Genomic DNA, 20,404 nt, shown 5'->3' with positions numbered 1-20,404 from the left:
CAGTGGTTTGTTAATAAAGCACTACTACTACTTTTTTGGTGACGCGGAATGAGAGGAAGCTCATTCGTAGACCGAGTTTAATCAACGTAACTCACAATGGCATATCAAGTAACTTTGGAGGCGTAGGCCTGGCCGCTTTGAGCAACACAATAGGAGTTAGAAAAAAACGCAAAGTCCAGCAGCGTGCTGACTACAGCGGCGTTCTTAGTGGAACATTGTAACGCCTGACACGCGGTTCATTTTGCTCGAGTGCGTTCGCCTTCTATAGTACAGAGCATCGCAGGCTTGTGCTCGGTTTTGCGTTAACGCATGTGCTCGATTTTGTGTTGCCGCTCACGACTGGACATTTGAACTTTCATAAGAACCGCTGGAGAAGAGCCTTCATTCGATTGTTCTATACGTTACGAGAGACGCCATTCGAGAGAAGCATACAGGTTTGGGACACTTCTGGTCGTAAATCACTAACTACGTAATAAACAGGCGCTTTTGCTTTACATCTCCATAGAAACGCGGCCAATGCGGCCATAAATTCAAGTCAGGAAATCGTGTTCATTAACAAAAAAGTGTCATTTTTATGGCCTCGAGCTCTTTTTAATATTTAGACATTGTGGGCCGTGAAAAACGACCGGTCAAATATTTAGAAGGGAGCGCAAAATTTATTGCGCGTGGATATGCAACCCTTTTCCTCTGGCTATCGGAGCTTCGAGGCTGTTCACAGAAAACTTCTCTGCTCAAAAGCTCAAAAACCCGAGCGGGCAAACCCGCCTTACCTTGTCTTCATTTTATGTTTACCAATCCAATTTGTTCAAGTGTACTGCGATTGGCGCGCATTTGTTGGCAGCATCATTACTTGTGTAGCAGGAGACTATACTTGCACTCAGTGAGCTGTTCACCTTTTTGAGCTGCTGCGGGAACAGGCCTGGGCCCGGCCCGGGACTGAATCCTCGCGCCTGGGCCGGTTTCGGGCCTAAGAATGTGGCCCGTGCGCTGTTCTACTACTGTCAGCAAACTCGCGGCGTTAAGCACGAAAGCTTGTAAGGCACACCACATGAGATACTTATTTTTTTATTCCATCGCATAGGCATCCATGGCTGCCAGAAAGCTACAGGTATGACACGCGACGTTAAGTTTTGGTTTATTGGGGTTTATCGTCCCAAAGCGACTCAGGCTATGAGGGGCGCCGTAGTGAAGGGCTCCGGAAATTACGACCACCTGGGGTTCTTTAACGTGCACTGACATCGCACAGTACACGGGCCTCTAGAATTTCGCCTCCATCGAAATTCGACCACTGCGGTCGGGATCGAACCCGCGTCTTTCGGGACAGTAGACGAGCGCCATAAGCACTGAGCCACCGAGGCGGGTTCGTGACGTTAAGCATAATTTATTCTGTCTCCAGTAAGTCAAACAAAAGGACAGAATTTTTCTCTGCTCCGGTTATTTACGAGCACAAGCGATAAATTTTCTCTTGACGGTGACAGGTCCAGCATGCATTCTTGTACTAAAATTCCGAATATTGGAATATTGTAAGGTATTGTTATGAAAATATTGAAGGTAGCGGTCTATTCTTTCGATGCGTAGCAGAATATTTCGTTTCAAATTTTTCCATCGCTCCCATCGAGTAACTAAGACTGCCATAGAAAACGAATAGGGAATGTTCTAGACCATAGAAAAAACGATAATAATGAGAAAAATGCAAGCCTGCCGAGGGGATATCTACGGGTATATTGATTGTTATAGTGAAATCTTACAATACATGGAAAAATTGCGTTCCTTTTTTTTCCCGTTAAAAAAAAAAAAGTTTTTGTCGAGAATTGCTTGGTATGAACCTGGTAAAAAGCAACTACAAAGAACTTCGTCGGCATGTGGCGTCTGCGCATCACGTGAGCCTGTAGGGCTGTAGGAAATTGTAAGCACAATTTGGGAGAACTTTATTTTTCGATTTTTTTTTCTTTAAAGTTCGGCCTGACACTATTTTAAGTGACGATATGACCGCTGGGCCGGCTGTATCTGAACTCAGTGATCGGAAACGCCCGCTTGTTGTCGCAGTTAAAACCAAACAAGTAGGTGCAGGCTCTTTACAAGCAGATTGTGCAAGCCAGGTGGCGCATCAAGCTCCTTACGAGTAGTACGACTTCCCGCAGCGGTCGATGAGGAAGGCCATGGAGTGGTCCATGATGGTCCTCGCCCGGTTGCCGCACAACCTCAGCAGGGGTTCGCTCACACAGCTCTTGAACTGGCTATACGAGCTGCGTTCAAGGTCAAGCACGAGACGGGACGAGTGGTGACTTAGCCTTTAATATCTGCCACACACTCTACAACTGGAATTACCAACTGGTCAGTGGTAGAAGTCGAGAGGGAAGGAAAGGACGGGATTGTGCTGCCTAATGCAGGTAAGTACCATTCCGAAGACAGAAGATTATAGACTTTAAAAAATGTCGTTTTTACTAAGCAACAAAATTCAGAACAGAACATGAACGAAAGCTTCCTTTTTGTCTAGTAACACTGCAACCAATAAAACGATGTGCAACAAACCTAAATGATGCATTTTCGTAGCAAATTCCGTTTCACTAATAATCTCCTGTAAAGATAAAGCAAAACTACGCACTGCTGCTCAACATTCAAGCGGTGTCTGAATGAATCACTAAATCAATTTTAGAGGTTGTTGCCGGAAGATTCGCCATCGTATTAACGTGTGCCAGTGGATCCCGTGGCCCAGATGACAGAGCCAGTGCATTAGAACTGCTGCAGCGGGTCATGTAGCATGCATAACGAGCTCTCAGAAGTGTTTGCGTACCAGCATATGTGGTCGTGCCTGGAGGCCGGGTTGGTGACCTGGTCCACCATGGCGGTGTAGAAGACGCCGCAGTTGTCGACGGACACCTTGCGGAAGCAAGATGCATTCTGAAGGTACTCTGCGGAGAATTGAGAGAAATAGGGATAAGGACGTGTTATTTGAACTCGACGGAATGATCAGGTTTGGAGAGCAGACAGCCTTCATCCGCAGCGCGCTGGTTATAAGCCGCGTTTACATGCATGCGACAGCAGCGTATCGCATCAACTTTCCAGCATATCGCGCTCGTGTAAACAGAAAAATGAGTAAAATCCTCCAGGCATGAGCAGATCGAGAAGGGTAATTCAGATTCCGCGATGAATTGAAACAGGTGTGGAGGCGTCCCTCCTCCTTCCTGGGAAGTCCATACATACCCCCTCACTCGGATAACAAAGAAGACCACGCTCAAGATCTGAGCTGCTCGCCCTCTGTCGTGTGCACTGGGCGATACGCCACCGTCTAGCCTGACTTGACGCGGTACATGTAAACAGTCGCGTATGGCGTCCGAGATACGCAAGGAAATATGGTGCGCCACTGCCGTATTCATGTAAACGTGGCTATTGAAGGCCTCGCATTACAGCCGCTGATGCATTCTCGATACATGTTTATTTTGGAAACCAAAGATCTTTGAGGCGTGACCTGTGCCGTGAGTATTTTTTTATTTTTGTGCTCGTGGATAACGGTGAATAAAATTACGGAGGGCAGTTAAGACTGCTTACGTGCCTTGAATGCGGAAAAACTGTCTCATTGTGAGCTCTGTTGCGAGGTTCATTAAAGATTCCTTCCTTCCTAATGACACACGTACCTACTTCTTAACATATAGTCGTAAGGAAACGCATGCCCTATAGGTTCATGTTTATTCTCCAACAAGTAACGTGGTTTTGTGGCCTGTGCGTTGCGTGCTCGCCTCGCAATCTGAAGGTTCTTGGTTCGATTCCTCGCACCATCAGGAAACTTTATTAGTGCGCTAGCTACTTATAGTAGCCATTCCCCGCATTAAGCCTCAGCTATAGCACTCAGTGGACAACACTTAGCATCAAATAAAGAGCCTTTTAGGCAATTAAATAAAAAGTTTCAATGTGGAGAAACATGGAGATGCTGTAGGAGGAAACATGTCTCTGGCATGCGGGAGCAAACGGTGAAAAAGAAAGCGCAAGTTACACGAATACAGAGAGAGTGAAGATGGGAAATGACGTCATAAGGCAGTAATGAGCTGCACTGCTCTTCTTAGTGCAGTATGGTCGTGCACGAACACTTCGTTTACACACATCCTTAAAAAAAAATTCGGCTAAGTTGAGTGTTCTGATCCAAGTTTAACACAAGGTGTCCAAGCCATCATTAACATGCCCTTGTGCATGTTGCACACATAGCCTCAATGCTTGGTTCAGAGACCGGCACACAGTGTCGGCTCAGTCGCGGAGTTCAAAACAGCGCTTCGCAAACAACATTTTAGAGCAGCACCATTGGGGACACCATTCCATCTGGTCCCTGCGAGGCCAGCCAGCCTTTCAAAGAAAGCAGCGCCAACACACGGGTGTCCACAGCGACAAAGCGATCACAGCGGGCTCCTATATTGTTCTGGGTCACATACTCTGCAAGCCACGCAAGAATGAACTTCCTTCCACCGGCGTGCCGAAGAACCCGTCGCGCGCGCGCTATTATAAAAATGCCCCATTGTCGATTTCGCCGCCTATAAATAGCGGCAAAAACTAACAAGCGTATCGACAACGGAAGGACCCGACCGGGGCATACCAGCACCGACGCATTGAACGCGGAACCTTGCATGGACCCCGGACAAAGCGTGTTCGTTTCCACCAGCACATAACTCAACAGTGACGCGCCCGCTGCAAATAACGCCATAACGCGCCATAACAGCGACAGAGGTCTGTGATCGCATCAGCGAGCGTGCGTAACGGCAGGAACGAGAGCGCCTATCGCATTGAATACGACTTTGAGGAAACGGCAGAATGCCAACTCCCCCCCCCCCCCCCTCTCCTCCCCGCACCCCTCTATCCGCAACCCACATCACTTCCTATCCTTCTTGTGTATTAATTTCCTCGGGCATACATCGCCGCAGCCTTTCCCTTTCCCTTTGCATAGCGTCGCACTTCCATTGTTCGTTTCTTTGTTTGTTTTTTTTGTATTCTCGTTGCTTGCATTGGAGCGTTTTTTTTTTCTTTTCCTTCAGTGCACGCTACGCTAGCTCAGTGTTGTACGAATTGGGTGCAGAGATCGTGAGTGTGTCATTCAGTGCTGGAGTTGAATGCGCCTGTAACAAAGGCATTTGTACCGGAAAACATTTGCGAGTATATGCAGTAAGATCACAAATAAAAGACGGACAAGGTTTAGAGGTAACTGCCGTGCTGCATTCCATCGCACGCAGGCACAAACACAAATACACATACAAACACACGCAAAAAAAGTGTACAGCGCTATGAGAACTGCACGTTGTCTAAGAGAATTGCGGGCCGGTTTCAAATACTGACAACTGGAACAAATAATGGCTCGTTGATGATATAATATAGCTCATTTGTCTGGTCGTTCCGAAACGGTAACCAAAGCTTCACTCACCAGTCACAAACCATTATTACACATGCGAATAAATTGTACCATTGTCTCACTGCTCACCTGACTTGGGATACGGCTTTTAGAGCACTGCGCGAATATGTTATATCGACTACGCGTGCCCCACGTCGTGAAAGCATGCCATGCAGTAAGGAATAAAAAAAACTGCGTGATTCGGCACTTTGTGTGCGTGCGTGCGTGTGTGTGTGTGCGTGCGTGTGTGTGTACTAACTTCCCGTATTGTAACAAGAACTGCTAAAAGTAAGCGACAACTCCTTCAAGAGTCATTACAGGAATCCGCGATGTGGCGTGATAACACGATGACCACCGGGTTCTCTAGGTGTGAATCTGCGCATCATGGTTTGAATGATGTGGGTTGACTTCATTGCAAAAAAGAAATGCTAAGAAGGTATCTTTGTCCAGGTTCATGGGCCAATATACTTCGTGTTTAACTGTACGGACAATTAGTGCAATAGGCATTCCACTTTTGCAGGAAGCAAACAACAGTAGTACGACGGGACCGGAGCACTTTCAATGACGCATAATCGACGGTCGGGAAGTCCGGGCCACATGAGCGGCTGGAGCTCCGTACCGCTTTGTGGTCGCGTACCGACTGCCGGCACCGGACGGCCCTGCCCGCAGCGCCGCGATGCGGAGTCCACAGGTGACTGCTTCTTTTCACCAGCATCGCAATGCGTGGAGTGTATGCGCACCGTGTTTCGCCGGCCTCGTTGGTCGGCCTTCCTTTTTAAACACGGAATTTCCCCGGTCGCGGCGGCTGCGTACAGTCGGCTGCACGCGTTACGCCTGCATTTCCATTTCCTTCAGACAACTATCGCTTAAAAAAAAAAAAAATGGATGGCGGTGTAGCATTGCACGAAATAGTCTCCGAAAGCACAATTTTTTTTTTTTTTTTAGTGGCGGACACTACCGCCACGTACTTGAAAGCGTGACTGAGGTGTCCACTGACCCAGTGTTGAGGGATGGTTTAATAGCTTTAATATTCGACTGAGAAGCAAACCGTGCAGCCTGGTTACTTTTGACAAAGCCTGTACATAGGTTATCTCTCCCTAAAGAGCGCTCAGATATACAGACGAGCTGCGAGCTGCCCTTACCACCTTGAAGAATGTTGTTCACGGCACTGGTAACCCCAACTCCCTTCTTCTTGTGATCTGATTTAGAGTTTCTCCTAAACCGAGCAGATCACGCCGGTCTATTCATTGACCGCCCTCGTTCAGCCAGCATTCCTGGTAAACGTAGGTTGCAGAACTTACGCTGTTGTCACTTTTACAACAGTCAGACTCCTCAAAAGTCTACGTGAATCATCGTTTCACGAACAGCTGGAAAATGTACTAACATTTCTCCTTTTTTGCAAACGCAATTCCTTGTGCCGTTTTTTTTTTGTTTTACACGATCGATAGTTCTTCACCGAAAGGTGTTGACGTTGCGTACTTTGTTTCTTGTGCGTTTTTTTCTAATGCACCGCAGCCCATTTTGTCATAGAGTGTAGACGGGCCAGTTGGTGCATTATTCTTGGCAAAACAGCGCGCAGGGTAACAGGAAACATACAGAAGACAGCCGTTTTGTCAGGGCGTTAAGTCGATTCATCTTTGTAGCTTTTCATTGCTTTTCAATTTTATTATTCACCTCTACGCTGCGTTTTTGCTCTTTCGACTCTGTGTTACAACCGTTTCTTGTTCTCTCATTGCCATCTCTTTCGTACCTTTCCGTACCGCGTTTTTTTGTTCCTTTAATTCGGTTCCATGTTACAGGATCCATAGCACCTGTTCGTCTTAAAAAGCTCTAAAACACTGACTGATTACTAATGCGAAAGCATTAGATGGCTGTGTCGGGTCATTGAAACTTGTGTCGTCCAGTAGAGATAAATTAGTAAGTTTATGTTAGCTAGTGCGTGATGAGATCTTGCCGTGTGAAAAATTTGGGTCACGAGTTATAATTAACTAATTAATTACAAGCGAAAATTACGCGTGGACATCAAAATAGCTATGGACTTCGATAAAGTACACGGACATCGGAACAGCTACTGACGTCGATATAGTATGTGGACGTTTTGCTTTCGCATTGCTCCAGTGCGGGTCGCCGCAGTGATCTCCAAGTTTTTTAGTTTCATTATTCATCTCCCGTTTTTATGCCGTCTTCTGGAGCAAGTAAGTGCAACGAAGGCAGTTTCCATTGCCTTTTCTTACCTGCCCCGAGTGAGTCCAGCAGACAATAGACCTGTATTACCCGCTACAGATGAAACATTCTCAGTTGTTAGGAGGCCGTGCGCGGCAAACCAGAGGTCTCATTGGTCAAGGGACGACCACGCATCGCCAGCAAAGCTAATAGCAGCCTGAAATCACTTCAGGTACGAGGAGATGCGTGTCCTACAACCATCGGTGACCAGGTCACGAGGTAGCGCCACAATAACTTTTTTTTTTCCCCGAGAACTAGCATCACGTAAACTTTGGCTGCCGACAGTACTTTTGGAGTGGTGACGTCACTGAGTTTTTTTGTTTCGGGAGACGCACGTCTCCACTGTTAAAGCTCCTGCTACTATTACCATTACTTTACAAATACTATAACAGCCACCACCCCTACCACTACTGACTGAGAGAATATTACTACTGCTACCCCTGCCACAACGTCAACTGCTAACTACTTTACCGTAATCCAAGAAAAAACTCACCCGATTTTTATATCGCTATATAAAAGTGAGTGACGTGCTCCTCACCCCTCTGGTAGCGTTCCGAGCTGCATATGGCGTGCACCGTGTCGATGGAGTCGCCGACCGCGTTGTTGAACTTTGACCTCTGGTCTTCGGTGGCGCAGTCCGTCACGTAGCGGCGGATGCAGTCGACGAAGCGGCTCCACATCCTGCAAGCGGAGAGACGCGTGTCGGTCAAGGCGCGCCCTCGTGATGCAATGCGGAACCTTCCGTGCTTTGTTTTGTTTCACGGCGAAGGCCTTTCTTTATTCCCAAGGGAACTGGCGGATCTGGCGTCGGTTAGTCTGAGGTCAAGATTATAAAATTGGATTTATGGTCCTGCACTTATGCGGCATTTTGGATTTTAATGCAGCGGAATGTAATTGCAAGCAGTTCATGGCTTCAACGTTCCTTGTTAGTCGATGCGATTGCGATCAGATATAGCTCCTGCAGAGCTACGTCCACGCGTCCAAGATCACCCCGTACCTCTCGTATCTCCTTTTTTCCGTTCTTCAGTTCTCCGACGCGCGTCCTCTCATTGGCTGCTTCTTTATGCCTCTTTCATGCGAATAGAATGAACAAAGAGGAAAATCAGATCCCGTACTGCGCACTGACCGACCGTTATTTCTATTGAATATCCGATGGCCTTTTGAAACGAGTGTGCACGGAGTACCCGTGTTCGAATCCGACCGCGGAGGCCGTGTTTCGATGGAGGCGAAACGCAAAAGGGCGCCCGTGTGCTGTGCGATGTCAGTACAGGTTCAAGATCCCCAGGTGGTCGAAAATATTCCGGAGCCCTCTACTACGGCACCTCTTTCTTTCTTTATTCATTCTTTCATGCCCACCTTCCTCAGTTATTTCACGTCGTGATTGAGGTGCCTACCGAGAAGGGAGACAGTTACCGCTCCTTTCAGTTCCTAAAAAGCGGTCATCATCATCCTTTCCTGGCTGAGGTCAGCGTCGACGTGCTATCCTGTGCTATCCTTCTATCCTCTATCCGGCCCACTTACGGCCTCGAGTCGGGGTACCTTTTAGCAAAGGCCCGTGATGAATTTATTTTCAGTAAAGTAAATGGAGCAGTATCTGTCTCACATCTCGGTGGACACCTAGAGGCCCGTGTACTGTTCTAGAGGCCCGTGTACTGTTCGATGTCAGTGCACGTTAAAGAACCCCAGGTGGTCGAAATTTCCGGAGCCCTTCACTGCGGCGTCTCTCACAGCCTGAGTCGCTTTGGGACGTTAAACCACCGTAAAACCAAACCAAACCATTCTTTCACATGTGGGCGAGCAATGGTAGATTTTTCTTTCAGGTGCGGTCATCGAATATAGCGCATAGTGACAAAGTCTTGACAGTTTTGACAGAGAAAGAGAGAAATGTTATTCGCGACCAAGGTTCGGGCCGAATTCAAGACACAGTGTACGCTCTACTCCACTTTTCTAGGATAACTTTTCACCCCAAAGGTGGCCATTAAAACTCATTTGTATGGCAGGAATACTTAGTGACTACTTAAGTTAAAAACACCAGATTATCAGTTTTGCGAATCCTATATTGTCTACCGAGAACTTGTCGAATTAGCGTAATTAATTAAATATAATACACTAGATTGTAATATATGATATCGAATTATTGCAATGGAAGGTCCGTCGAATGCAATGGAATCTAACACTCAGGGTGCTGAAAGTTTTACAAACTGGGACGGATCAAGTTAATGTGCAAAAGTATCAGAAACCAAATCGATGTTGAGGACGTGTCGTAATCGTTAGAATATACATTTCTTGGTTGTCTGCTATGTCTCTGCAACTCTGCTCGCGTTGTAGGCCTGTCTTTCAACTTATCAGTCTCTTTCTGAAGAACAGTCACGACTCGATCTACAGAAACCCGATTATACGAAGTTCCCGAGCCAGCGAAAAAATTTTGATGCCCCGACAGGTACCGTTAAGGTTCAATGTTCTCATTAACCCGCAATAACGAAACAAAGGGCCACTAAACTCGATTAAACGAAGAAATGAGCAACAAAAAAGGGTTTCTTTTCCTTGTTTTGCTGACGATTTGCAGATTGTTGGAGCGTGCCAGCAGCAGCATCTTGGCGCCCAAGTCACGGTCCTAGTTTCATTTTGACGGGACTACACGCTGCGCCGCTGCACGGAACAACGGCGGCGCTTCCCGCGTTGGCTTCGAATCCGTTTTCATAGATGGCGCTTTCATGCACAATTCGCGGACGTTTCATCATACGCGCAGGCGTAGGTGCCGGCAAAAACTATGCGTCGGCAGGTTTCAGGTGTCGGTACGTTACAATTCTAGATTTCGAAGGGCGCTAAAATGCCTTCCTCGTTTTTATGATTTTACCGATTTGAAAAAATTATTCGCGGCTGCTGTCCACTTCGTCAAAGCAAATTTTAACTGTATACCCTTCGCCCGTACCATTTTACTCTCGGCACAATAGAGGCTGGTACAAAGAAAACCAATAATCAGCACAACTGTTTCTCTGATTCGAAGAAAAATGAATGATAAGAAAAGCAACATCTAATTTCGGACGGTGCACTGACCGAAAGTCGCTTTTTATGAATACCCGAGGGTGTTTCGAAACGAGTGCGCACGGCTGAGGTCTGCGCCGACGTGCAATCCTGCACCAGTCTACCCCGGGAAGCGTAGAGCTGCAGACCCACTTACGGACCGTAGTTGGGACACCTGTTATCAAAAGGCCTAATCTTGAATGACGCTCCTCGGTCGGCTGGTCTCGAGGAAGTCTGCGTGCCGACGCTTCCCCCTTGGGCGCGTGCCGAGTATTTTATGCAGGCAGGAATCAGGGCCTGACCAGCGTGGTCACGAACGACAACAGCCGTACCTTCGCTTCAGGCTCCATAGCTTGGAGTAGGTTTTGCACTTTCTTCAGACCGTGCTATAGGCTTATGATTCTTTTCTTATGTTGAAACCGACAAGGCGGTGGTTGTTTTCACGCGTTCTATTCAGCGGCTGCCAGAAACTTAGTTTCCACTCTAGACCTACTTTCCGGGTGCAAAGTTTCCTATTCTACTTGTTGCCTACAACGCTAACCGCAGAGTTCTAATGCACGAAACGTCTAGCAAATGTCGAGAATTCGGATCATAGACAATTCTTGACACAAGCATTTTTGAGCGGGAAACCTTTTACGAACGCATTTTTTTTTCATATAATATAAGATTTCAATATAACAATCAATATATCCGCAGAACACCCGACGGCAGCCTTGAAATTTTTTTTCGGTTAATGTATTTGCTGTCGTCAAAACCATTCTCAATTGGTTTTATAGGGCAGTCTTAACTGTTAGATGCAATCAATGGAAATACTTTAAAAGAAAGATTTTGCTACATATCAGAAGAATGAACCACTACCTTGCATATTTCTAAAAAAATATCTTACAATTTTTCAATTTTCAAAATTGTTGTCTGAAATTATTAGACGTGGCTTTTACAGAGCACCTGCCTTGTGTCGATCCCATTCGCCCTGCTTACTCTGACGCATCTCTGCCCTCTAGGGTTAGCGCACGACACGAGGTTAGCGCACGAGGTTAGCGCAGAACACGAGGTTAGCGCCGAGGTCGACACGAGGTCGACACGAGGTCGACACGAGGTTAGCGCAGAACTTTAAAACGATTTTTTTTAAATATTTTATTGCTAGCCTACTCTGGTTGCCATTCACTGCCACCAGAAAGGTACAAACGGGTAGCGTGAGGGTGTGACTGGTGTAAGCTGCGAGTGCTCGCGTATGCCACTCACTTGCACATGTCATCGACGTCCTCGATGGTGGTGGGGAACATGTAGCGCAGGTCGTTGAGGAATGGCTTGACCAGGTCTGTGCAGTTCTGCAGCTTGGACTCGCAGCTGGACGGGCCACGCCCGTTGGCCAGGGCGGCAGCTGCGAAAGCACGGTAGGAGTAGCCTTAGTGAGCAACGCAATAGCAGTGCACCGCCGCGGTGGCTCAGTGGTTACGGCGCTCGGCTGCTGGCCCGAAAGACGCGGGTTCGATCCCGGCCGCAGCGGCTGAATTTCGATGAAGGTGAAATTCTAGAGGCCCCTGTACTGTGCGATATCAGTGCACGTTAAAGAACCCCAGGTGGTCGAAATTTCCGGAGCCCTCCACTACGGCGTCCCTCATAGCCTGAGTCGCTTTGGGACGTTAAACTCCAATAAACCAAACCAACCAAACCAGCAATAACAGTGCATGGAAGTATATACAGTTTACTCCCAATAATATAGTTAATATTAACAACGGAAAAGGAAAACTAGTTCCATTTACGCGCAGTTCCAAATGAGAAGAGCCTTTTTAATATGCTTCAAGTTCATGCTGACGGGACGAAAAGATCAGTTTGAATTAAGTGAATTCGAATTAACGAGTGTCCCCTATGTGAGATCAGTGCGAGGTCTCAGTGTGGCGCCGCACAAGTAAGCGTGTTTGCCACGTACCGCGGCCGTGACAGTTTTCTTTTTGCCGGCTGAGAAAAACGATGACCACGTGATCATTAGCCCCAGGGCTGAGGTTGGAGCCTGCCTGCTTCTAAAACACGAGAAGGCAGGCATTCGCGTACGTGTCGTTATTCGATAACTGCTAGGACACCGTCAACAAGCGCCTCGCTAATCGATCGGATTCAATAGGGAAAAATGTCCCGCGTTGTTCCATGATTTCGTAGTGCAGTATTGACGCATCCTGCATCCTACGTAAAGCATCCTGGACGTCACAGGACACTTTACGTATGAATTTGGATCTGGCTAGTAGATCACCACATTTTCAAACAAACAATTCACAGCCGATCGTATGATGTGATGCGATAAATCCACGTTATAGGTATTGCTTGTCTTTTATATTAACCGCTTTCCCATAGCTTCTTTGAATTTGCTTTTGTCGTACACGTGTGGTGGGCGAGGGCTTCTGAAGGGTGGAGAAGGGTGGGCGGGTGGGTGGGTGGGTGGGTGGGTGGGTGGTAGGTGTACTGTCGCAGGTGGGAGATGTATTTATATTTGCGGGTTCCAAGAAGGTAGAGGCTTCAGGTGGACACACAGACGACAATTTTTTGCAACAAGTAGGCTATGCTGCTAACGCACCAAAACATTTATTAAAAACAAACTTGGAGGAAATTAAGTTCATTTTACTCCGGCCTGACAGTGCCTTCAGCGGGCCATGCTCACGGAAAGTCGTCCTCATAGTGGTGGGGGTGGGGGGAGGTTTCACCAGAGCGTTAGAACGACTTAAGGGCCATAGGCATTTAGACATTTATAGGAGTGAGCTGTTCCCCAGTTTTGGCGCTGTCGTTGAGTCTGTACAGGTCGGAAGTCCTTCCCTACGTCATTCGACATCCCTCTTCCTTAGAGTTTAACGCCGTTGTTCGAGTGTCCATTTTTATCGAAAGAACACTGAGCGAATGAAACTGCGCATATGAGGCGGCGATACCTGGAAGGGCAGCACCTGAAAGCGGATAGCATTGCAGGCACGTATGCAAGAATAGCACAGACAGATTAGCTGCGCCTGTGTTCTATGGCTTCCTTTAGCGACCTGCAAATTATGCACAGTATAGCCTCAGCATAGCCAACCATGGGCTCACCTTTACCTCTATATATGTTGACTTGTACCGCAACACCTTAGCAGCACGCTTACCTTCTCACGAACAAGACAAAACGAAGGCACACCACAAACAGCACGAACTGACAACCGCTTTTAATGGGTGATGTAGGTTGCAGGTGGCGTTGGTGGTGGCCCTTTGAACGAAAGGAAACCTGCATCACCCATTAAAATCGGTTGTCAGTTCGCGTGCTTTGTGCTGTGTTATCGTTTTGTCTTCTCCGTAAAAAGTTTACCGCCGTTTCTACCTGATGAACAAACAATTAGGCATAATTCTCGCACTTTTAAATCACATAGCGGCTTTCTAACATGCACCACGCGTTTCTTTGCTGAATAGCGGTTGCAAGAAAATTGTGGGGCACACTTAATTGCGTTATGTGTTGAGGAGGAGGAAAAATATTTATTAAGAGCCTAAATCCTGGGTGAGTTCAGTAGGAGAACCCACTGGTCGCCATCATAATCCGGCCTCTCTCAACCAAAGATTTCCGGTCGAGGGGACTGTGGCTACGAGGTGTTGCCTCCCAGCGCTCGTATGCCGGATCGGGATTGCTGTCCAAGTCTGGGTTTTCTTGAAATTCCCAAACTGTGCGAAAGAGTGCGCCAACTGCTCCACAGAAGGGGCCGGACGAATCGTATGTGTCTGGACACCATTTACTCATTAAGTAGGGATTGGGCAGATTGTTGAAAAGTTCTTAGTACATTATGTGTTGAGAATGAAATAGCAAACGCCTTTTATTCTCGTCCATGTATTTTCCCGTCCTGTTGTCTTCTTAGTGTCACATCAGAGTCCCCCCGCCGCGGTGGCTCGGTGGTTACGGCGTTCGGCTGCTGACCCGAAAGACGCGGGTGCGATCCCGGCCGCGGCGGCTGAACTTCCATGAAGTCTAAATTCTAGAGACCCGTGTGCTATGCGATGTCAGTGCAGGTTAAAGAACCCCATTTGGTCGATATTTCCCGAGCCGTTCAGTACAGCGTCAATCATAGCCTGAGTTGCTTTGGAACGTTAAAACGCAATAAACATACAAACATCATAGTCCCGTCTCGACTGGCAACCCCTTACACACGCTGCGCGCCGTCATGATGTCACTTGGTCACATGGTTTGATAACTCTATAACCTGGCCACCAATCTGTGATTTTCATGGCTCACGCCACAAGATGCCGCGTTTTTTCTCCGATGTCGATAGGTACTTCAATATCACTGCATAAAAACCTCCGGCAACGTAAAACATTTCAGCGTTGAACCGCCCTGTGAGTTCCACTCAGGCAAATAAAGTAAGCAGTGGAGAATCCTTCGTGTGGCGGGGGGCGGGAAGTTTGGGCGGCGGAATATGTTTCAGGCCTTCGTCTTCTCGCTGAGAAGGAGAAGAAAAGTACAAGCGCTAGAAAAAAAGAATCGAGCGAAGATGGGATGCGATAATGAAATGAGACCATTAACTGCGCATGCGTAGTTGATATACGACAAAATTTGGTCTTTAATTTGTATCATAAGGGCACTGGCTGTGCAGTATGAAGTATTTTCCGTACGGTGTACTCCACGCAGACACTACATGTTCTCTCATAGCTTTCACTGCGAACTGGGCTAACCGAACTGCGAAAAGAATAGAATACAAACGTACGATGAAACCGATGCGATCTATTTTGAGCTCGCAGATTCATGGTGAAGGTGGAAAGTGAACGCTTTCCATGTGCTGCGTTTTTGGCGACTGTTTTCGAATCCGTGTTGTTGGCCATATCAAAAGATTAGTGCATTTTAGGCCTCTGTGGTGTGCGAAGCTCACAGAGTGATTGCAGTTGTTGTTCTCACAGTTCTTTAAAATATCACCGGTAGAGAACCTCACCGGTAGAGAATCTTGCAGACCCTCTACACACTTCTCAAGAGCTCTCAGAAGGTCCGCTTTGGAACGGATTGCCTATTTCCGCGCTGCCTCCTGAGCTCCACGCAGGTTTTCAAGGCATTATTAAAAAATCAGGATCCGTAAGAAAGCGTATGAAAATAAACCATTGTATCTTTTCTTTTTTTTTTGGGGGGGGGGGGGGTGAAAAATTTTAGCCAAGTGATGTTAGAAAGCACTAGAATCCATTCCCGATGGAGAGAAAGCTACTTTACTCTGAAATTTAGTGCAAACGATCAAAAGGCACAACAATGTGCGGTAAGCGTTTCAGTATTTTTTTAACATTCCCTTAACCGCTGAGTTGTTCGTTAACTTTTGCTTCAGCAATGACCACTGCATGAAAGGCCGCCTTTGTGGTAACAGAAAATGGCGCCATAAAGGCCCCTGCGTTAACCTGCGGATCGACCATATGGACGTGATCGTGGTGGAAGAACAGCGCACCACTAAGGCAGACACTTGGACGCTGGATGGCACGTGATTGTACAGTCTTTGTCAAAGGTATACAGCCCAAGGGATGTGCTTCTGAACCCTGCAGCGTGCCTACTCTTGCATACTCAGGGACCCTATAGTCTCACGAAGGGAGAGGAAAGTCAAGTCCTCAACCCTCCCAAGCTGAGGACTGTTAGATGTGCTTATGAGCCCCGCTACCCGGCTTGGAAGCAAACACCTTGGGCTGTAGATTTTTGAACAGACTGCACATGGTGCGTCAAATGTGTATACAGGACACAGGTACGTCCTCGCCGGCATTATACGTATAGCGCCACCTGTAGATGTCACCACCAAACCCCATCGCCATTAGTCTAAACCGATTCGAGAAGTAGGACTAAATATATTATGTTTTAGAAAGTTATTCCACCATAGACAGAAGACAGGTTTGGACCCACAGCGCCAAGAAAGTGTTTAAAAAGGTAAAAAAAGGAAGCTTCCCATTACAGGCTCGCGTGTTGCTCCCTCCCTGTACAAGTTCGCCGGGACCAGGAAACACGAGGATTCCTCGGCGTATCGATCTTTCGGAAGCAATGCCACGGTCCGTGTCCGAAGTTTTGTTACGCCACGTGCTCGACCCTGACGAGCATTGCGCATGCATCCCTCGAGGCCATCAAAGATAGTTCGCTGTCACGAGATCTCAAGGGCTGCGGGCCTTGGTGCACGCTTCGTGGGACAGACAGTGGGTCTTTGCGAGCAGATTCTTTGTGAGAGGACGTGAAGACACGGTCACAGCCAAGCCAGTCACTGAAGATGTACGCGATATTTTGTGCTTCTTTGTCGAGCACGCATGGGATGTGAAAGACATATCACTCCTTAGTTCGTTCTCTATTTCTGCCACTTCTTTCTCATATTTGTCGCCAAAAGCATAGCACGCAGTACTGCTTTCATGGTCAAGCAACAGAAAATGCTTCTCGCTGTCGCGCTGTACCGATGAATATTAAAGCCAAGGGGTTATCAATCGTAAAAGGCTGCGTGTGAATGATTTCTGCAGATTCAGAAGTTCGTGTAAAATCCTACCTGACCACGCTTACCCGTTCCCTTAAACGACGGATGTCTTACATGAGGTCCACCAAATTAGGCGCAGTCAGAATAATGCCACTTCCCTTTGTCACAACTGTGAACGGAAGATTCAGCCAGCTAATCAACAACAAGGCTCGACATAAAGCCTTGTACACTTGCATTCTGTTCAGAAGCGAAACGATGGAAGTAAAAAAAGAGTGTTGCCTTTACTGACGTCACTGCAGAAAAAAGAAAAGATGTTCTTATTTGGTTTCACGTGGGTTTAGTCGGTCGAAGCCCTCGCCTGGCACCCAAAATGGTGCGAAACTTTTTAGAACGTATGTCCTTCCTTTCATCAAAGTTTACTGGCGTACTGGCATCGTTCTGATAGTAACATTGACTAATATGCTTAAAAATAAACTAGACAAGCTCGTAAATAAATAAACGTTACACCTGAGCCCTTCTATTAGGTGCCTTTCTATTCCCTTGTGTGGAAACGCGGCGCAGAGCTTAAGGCGGTTGCATAAGTGAGTTTAGGAGAGTTTACACCGTCTTATTATTTTGCCACGTGGTAGGAGAAATATTTCATAATTTAGCAGAAGCGTAAATTGTAGCTTTTGCCGTCCCAAAGCAACGCAAATGCTATGAGGGATGCCGGCGTGGAAGGCTCTGGATTAATTTATATCTCCTGGAGTTCATTAACGCGTGCTGGCATCGCACAACACACAGACGTTTATGTATTTCGCCTTTATCGAAATACGGCCTCCGTGGTCGCGATAGAACCCACGACCTCGGGACACTATGTTAAACACTACTGATAAATGAACTAACCCCTGATTGATTAAAGGCTACCTTGAGCATGATGTACACTTAGTACACGTATTCGCACATCATTATCTTTGCGTGCCGTTGTAAGCTCTCAATTCCGATGGAAAAGAGTACACAAAAGAAAGCTAAGAAATGATAAGCAGCATTTTCGTAACGTATTAGCTAACATTTTATAAATAGCAGAAAAAAAAAATGTAACTCTCATTGTTCTTGTTTATGTATTTCTTGTTTGTAACCGCTCCCCTCTTTATTGCCTCTGGCCAGCCCTGATAGTTCAATAAATTAAAATAAATAAGATAAAAATTCTTGGGATTGGGCGAGTTGCAACTTCATTTTTACGAAAGCTGCGCTGCTTGTATTGACATGAACACAATCAGCGGATACAGACACACAAAACAAGACAGACAAAAGAAAGTCAGTATCTCCAAGTACCAGTTGCAGGCGCCCAGAAACTCTTCATAATATCGGGTTCTGACTCTTGATAGCAGTTGCACGCCAGCTCAAATTCGCGAATTTCCGGCTCTGCTTCTGATTTAGCGGCTGACAAACGGTTCGGAATAAAGTCGATCTAATTCACGATTGATTCCGGCGTTTCCCCGAAGGTCAGACACGTTGTTTAATGTTCCCCAGGTGGTGCCGGGAAAAAGGCGAATCAACGCCGGAACATACGTGACGAGGTTGGGGCCTGCCAGACATGCACACACGCGAAAAGCCGACTACGCGCCGCGCGCATTACTCAAATGAGGAACCACACCCTGTTTTCACGGTCATTTGTACCGACCCACCCAGTCTGTATACGAGACGTGGGCGGGTGTCCAGAGTGCCGCACGATTAGAGCAGGGCAGGTTCGCAGTCTGGTGTCGAAACCTCAAGCGGTCGACAAGAGTTCATGCCTAGTCTCAATAAAACTAAGTGGCCTTGCCCAAGCTGTATTAAGGCCGGGATGGCATAAAAATTATACTGTAACCCTATTTCATTCGATTTTTTTTTCAGCCGTCTCCATGGGCTCGATCATAAAAAAAAAGACATGCCCTTGGCTATAACTGGGATCGACCACTCGGTGAAGTGGATAAATAGCAAAGGAATTAAAGTTAAAGAATTACTATTTTATACTTGCCCTGACGTCAACCAACTAAGAAATCCTCATTTTGAGTGATGTCAATGCAAAAAAATTGGAGGTAACACTTAAGCTCCGCATTAAGGGTGTGATGCAATAGCGCAATGTGTTAATTCCCATATACCTAGAAGGTCATTCTCTACTTTACATTCATAGATCCCTGGAACTTCTCAAACCCCTCCCGGCGCAGTGGTGCGGCGATTAAGCGATGCGCCCCTGCCCTGCGATGTCAGATGCTTCCTGGGCCTTGTGCGACCCATGTTGTTCTTCCCGAACGACTAATCATTCATTTAACTGCTACCTAACGCGGTGGCCAGTTTGCTCACTATCCGGTTGGGTAGGTTGTGATGACGCCACAAGGTCACGTGGCTTAGGTGGACCACCTGCCAGAGCCATTATGTTTCCTTCACAACGCCGATGACGCATTTTCTGGGTAACAAGGCCTTTAACACTTTTGTGTTAAAGAGTACAGGGACACAGAAGAAGTATACAATAACACAAGCGCTGGACTCAGAACCGAGTTTAAGAAGACAACTTTGGGCCTCTTCGTTGTGACAAAGGAACGCGCTCAAGGAAACACACAAGAACAACCACTGGCTCCTCGCTACCGTTAGCTGAATCAAGGATTCCACGAACTGTTTAAACACACTGCATTTCGTGGTCCACACAATTCATCTCTATGTTAGAGAAGGTTAGGAGTTGGCTGCAGCCCTATTCCCGTCCCTGCCAATCAAGACAGCCGAAGGCTACCCACTTGCTGTCGGGCTGTCGAGTATTGCGACCAGTTAGAGTCCCGCTCAAGGCAGCAATGGATATCTACACAGGTTGTGCGCAAACATATTTACGAAGGCAGAAAACAGCGCTGCGACAAAGCACGAAGAAGAAGACAGGACCGGCGCTGTACACATTGGCACAGCATGAAAGCGCCGATCGGTCCTCTAATCTTCTTCGTCCTTCGCCGCAGCGTTGTTTTCTGCCTTCAGAAATATGCACCAACTGGACCAACTCTCTATTTTAGTGCTCATACGTATCACCCTCCCCCTTTAATACCTGTATGACCATGTTTTCTAATTAAAAAATCCGTCCGTCCGTCCTTACGTCACTTTGTTCATTCCTTACTATGTGCTCTTTTGTACACTATTTGCCTCCATATCTTTTGACAGCGCTCATAGTATTAAAGAATAACAACTACAGCATATAGCTCACCACAGAACCCGAATGTCAAAAGAGTAGCAATGTCTGGTTCTTCCCTGCTCCTTCTGTAAACACTGCCTAATTGCACATTAGAAATACAGAGAGTCGGTACATACAATAAATGAGTGAATTATTATGAAGAAAACTACACTGTACAGCAAAGCGCTTCTAAAACGCTAAAGATCGGGG

At 46.9% G+C, this 20,404-nt stretch overlaps 1 protein-coding gene across 1 annotated transcript in view; it reads right to left on the bottom strand.

Moving 5' to 3' along the window:
* LOC149335844 (uncharacterized) overlaps positions 1 to 20,404 on the bottom strand; it is a 46,865-nt gene that overhangs the window by 3,365 nt on the left and 23,096 nt on the right. Inside the window, exons 2-5 of the mRNA XM_089554566.1 lie at positions 11,858 to 11,996; positions 8,130 to 8,272; positions 2,795 to 2,912; positions 2,121 to 2,246 (exon numbers count right to left, since the gene is read on the bottom strand). Coding sequence (XP_089410692.1) covers positions 2,121 to 2,246; positions 2,795 to 2,912; positions 8,130 to 8,272; positions 11,858 to 11,996 — 526 coding nt within the window. The remainder of the gene's footprint in view (positions 1 to 2,120; positions 2,247 to 2,794; positions 2,913 to 8,129; positions 8,273 to 11,857; positions 11,997 to 20,404) is intronic.

The sequence above is a fragment of the Amblyomma mixtum genome, chromosome 7 (assembly GCF_055824585.1).
Source record: "Amblyomma mixtum isolate Tamu chromosome 7, ASM5582458v1, whole genome shotgun sequence".
Classification (NCBI taxonomy): Eukaryota; Metazoa; Arthropoda; class Arachnida; order Ixodida; family Ixodidae; genus Amblyomma; species Amblyomma mixtum.
Note: the sequence above shows the minus strand (reverse complement) of the source record. Positions and strands in the feature narration are given on the sequence as shown.